The following is a 2499-nucleotide window of genomic DNA, read 5'->3' on the forward strand; positions in this document are numbered from 1 at the left end:
GTGAGGCGGAGAGCGAGAGAGAGAGTCTAAGCATAGCTGACTTTAATCAAACAACGAGTAAATGCTCTTTGCTGTCCTTTTTTACTCTTCTGCTGCGAGTCATTTTACGTCTGGTCAGCGGATTAACAGCACTTTTGGGGTTGATCTGTCTCTCTCTCTCTCTCTCTCTCTCTCTATCTCTATCTCTATCTCTCTCTCTCTATATATATATATGTATAAATCAAGGGATACACATATTGGACAAGGCAACCCCTAACTTGGACGCCTGTCTCTGCATCTCTTTTAAGAAAGACTTCAGAGAATCGTATCGAAGAAAATCGTTGATAATCTTGGGAAATTAGAGAGAGAGAGAGAGAGAGAGAGAGATGGGGAGGCCTCCTTGCTGTGACAAAGTTGGAGTAAAGAAAGGGCCGTGGACACCGGAAGAAGACATCATCCTGGTCTCTTACATTCAGGATCATGGACCGGGGAATTGGAGAACCGTTCCCACAAATACTGGTAAATTTTCTGCTCTATCAATTAATTTCTTTGTCCATTTAATGCTTTTTCTGCTTTGGTTATTTTCCTTTACAGTGGATCTCCTGGTTTTTGTTTCTGCCAAATTTGGCAAGGGTAACCAAAGATTCAGATTCTCTGTATGTTTTGGTTAACTAATTACTCATATATACCATGTTGATTGATTTTACAGGTTTGCTCAGATGCAGTAAGAGCTGCAGACTTAGATGGACTAATTATCTTCGTCCCGGTATTAAGCGTGGTAACTTCACTGATCATGAGGAGAAGATGATAGTCCACCTCCAAGCTCTTTTGGGTAATCGGTAATTATACTCCTCTCTCTCTCTCTCTCTCTCTCTCTCTCTCTAATGAGGTAAGGTGGGAAACTCACGTTTTCCAAATTCATCGGTTATGATATTTAATCTGTTGGATTTCAACGTTTCATATTTTAAAGAAAAGAATATTTAAAACATCTCTATGAATGTTAATTTTTTGGGATGGAATTAATTAAGTGACATGTTATTTCAGTTGTCCATATACATATTGATGAAAGATTTTCCAATGTTTGCAGATGGGCAGCCATAGCATCCTATCTTCCCCAAAGAACAGACAATGATATAAAGAACTATTGGAATACCCATCTAAAGAAGAAGCTCAGAAAGCTCAATCACAGTGCTGGCCCTGGTGATCATGACCATAACCAAGATGGTTTCTCGGCCTCACCGCCAATATCCAAGGGTCAGTGGGAGAGAAGGCTCCAAACAGATATCAACATGGCTAAACGCGCCCTTTGTGAGGCTTTGTCCCTAGACAAACCAACTCAAATCCCTGAATCGAAGCCCCCCATCAATGGCTATCATCCTTTCACCAAACCATACCAAGGATATGCATCAAGCGCAGAAAACATAGCCCGATTGCTCGAGAACTGGAACAAAGCTGGTTCCCTCAAATCAGTTCAGACAAACTCTCTAAATTCCTCCAATTATAACAACCAGCTCGTTGCAAACGGTTCCAGTCATAGCAGTACTGAAGTTGCCACAACATCAGATCATGCTGCTTTTGACTCGCTGTTGAGCTTCAACTCTTCCAACTCTGATGTATCTCAATCCTTATCGGTGGACGAGAATCCAAATTTGACACCAGAAACCAACATCTTCCGAGTTGAAACAAAGTCAAATTTGGAGACTCAGGTCCCTCTTACATTGCTAGAGAAGTGGCTCTTCGATGATGGCACAGCTCCGGGTCAAGATCACCGCCTAATTAACATGTCACTAGAGGACGACAGTGCTGCTGCCGGGTATTTTTAAAACATGCATGATATAACGTCTCAGCCTAGCTAGGATTAGGAGTCGATCGCTTTGTTTTTGTGGCTCGTAGAAGTACTTTCTGGCGCAAGCAGAAAGAATATCATCATGAAACTCCATTACTGGAGGAAAATAATCTGAAAATTATTGTAAGTCTGCATATATAAAACATATATATATATATAAGAATATGACGTATATATATATATATGCTATATATGTATGTAGGAAAATAATATTTCTATTCCCATCTTCTTAGAACCTGTAATCATTGTACTTTGTGGACCTTTTGGTTTGTATCTCTAAAAGGTGAAAATATGTTCGGTCTTCAGACTTTGTACAATCCAAAAAGATCATTAAGAAGTTTACATTGCACATTTTCTAATTGTGCTTCAAACTTTGATATATGCTATAGCTAGCTACCATATAATATATATATATATTCTTAATTAATTAATTAATTAATTAAATCCAGCATGAATATTATAAAATTGTGGATGAAAAACTAGAAGGGGATCCAGTTTTTTATTCACCCTAATTAATGAATCATGTGGATACCAACCAATTAAGAAGCATTTAACCAATTATAAGCAGATTTTTTAAGATCCAGAGGAGAATTAATGTTTATATATGTCTACAGCACATCAAATCTTCCAGAATATTGCACCGACGGCATAAAAGACCTAGCGTTGGGTTCGGG

At 38.7% G+C, this 2499-nt stretch overlaps 1 protein-coding gene across 1 annotated transcript; it reads left to right on the plus strand.

Moving 5' to 3' along the window:
- The first annotated feature begins 233 nt into the window (after positions 1-233).
- LOC108995419 (myb-related protein 306-like) lies at positions 234-2174 on the plus strand. The gene is made up of 3 exons (XM_018970993.2): positions 234-498; positions 689-818; positions 1067-2174. Exons 1-3 carry the CDS (start codon positions 366-368, stop codon positions 1800-1802), a joined length of 999 nt encoding a protein of 332 aa, XP_018826538.1. The 5' UTR covers positions 234-365; the 3' UTR covers positions 1803-2174.
- Positions 2175-2499: the final 325 nt, after the last annotated feature.

Source organism: Juglans regia, chromosome 2, assembly GCF_001411555.2.
Source record: "Juglans regia cultivar Chandler chromosome 2, Walnut 2.0, whole genome shotgun sequence".
NCBI lineage: Eukaryota > Viridiplantae > Streptophyta > Magnoliopsida > Fagales > Juglandaceae > Juglans > Juglans regia.

Excerpts from the sequence above, each read along its gene's own strand:
- LOC108995419 (XM_018970993.2), top strand. The coding sequence starts at position 366 with ATGGGGAGGCCTCCTTGCTGTGACAAAGTTGGAGTAAAGAAAGGGCCG. Across the intron at positions 499-688 it reads AACCGTTCCCACAAATACTG|GTTTGCTCAGATGCAGTAAG; the intron begins GTAAATTTTCTG and ends TTGATTTTACAG. Across the intron at positions 819-1,066 it reads CAAGCTCTTTTGGGTAATCG|ATGGGCAGCCATAGCATCCT; the intron begins GTAATTATACTC and ends CAATGTTTGCAG.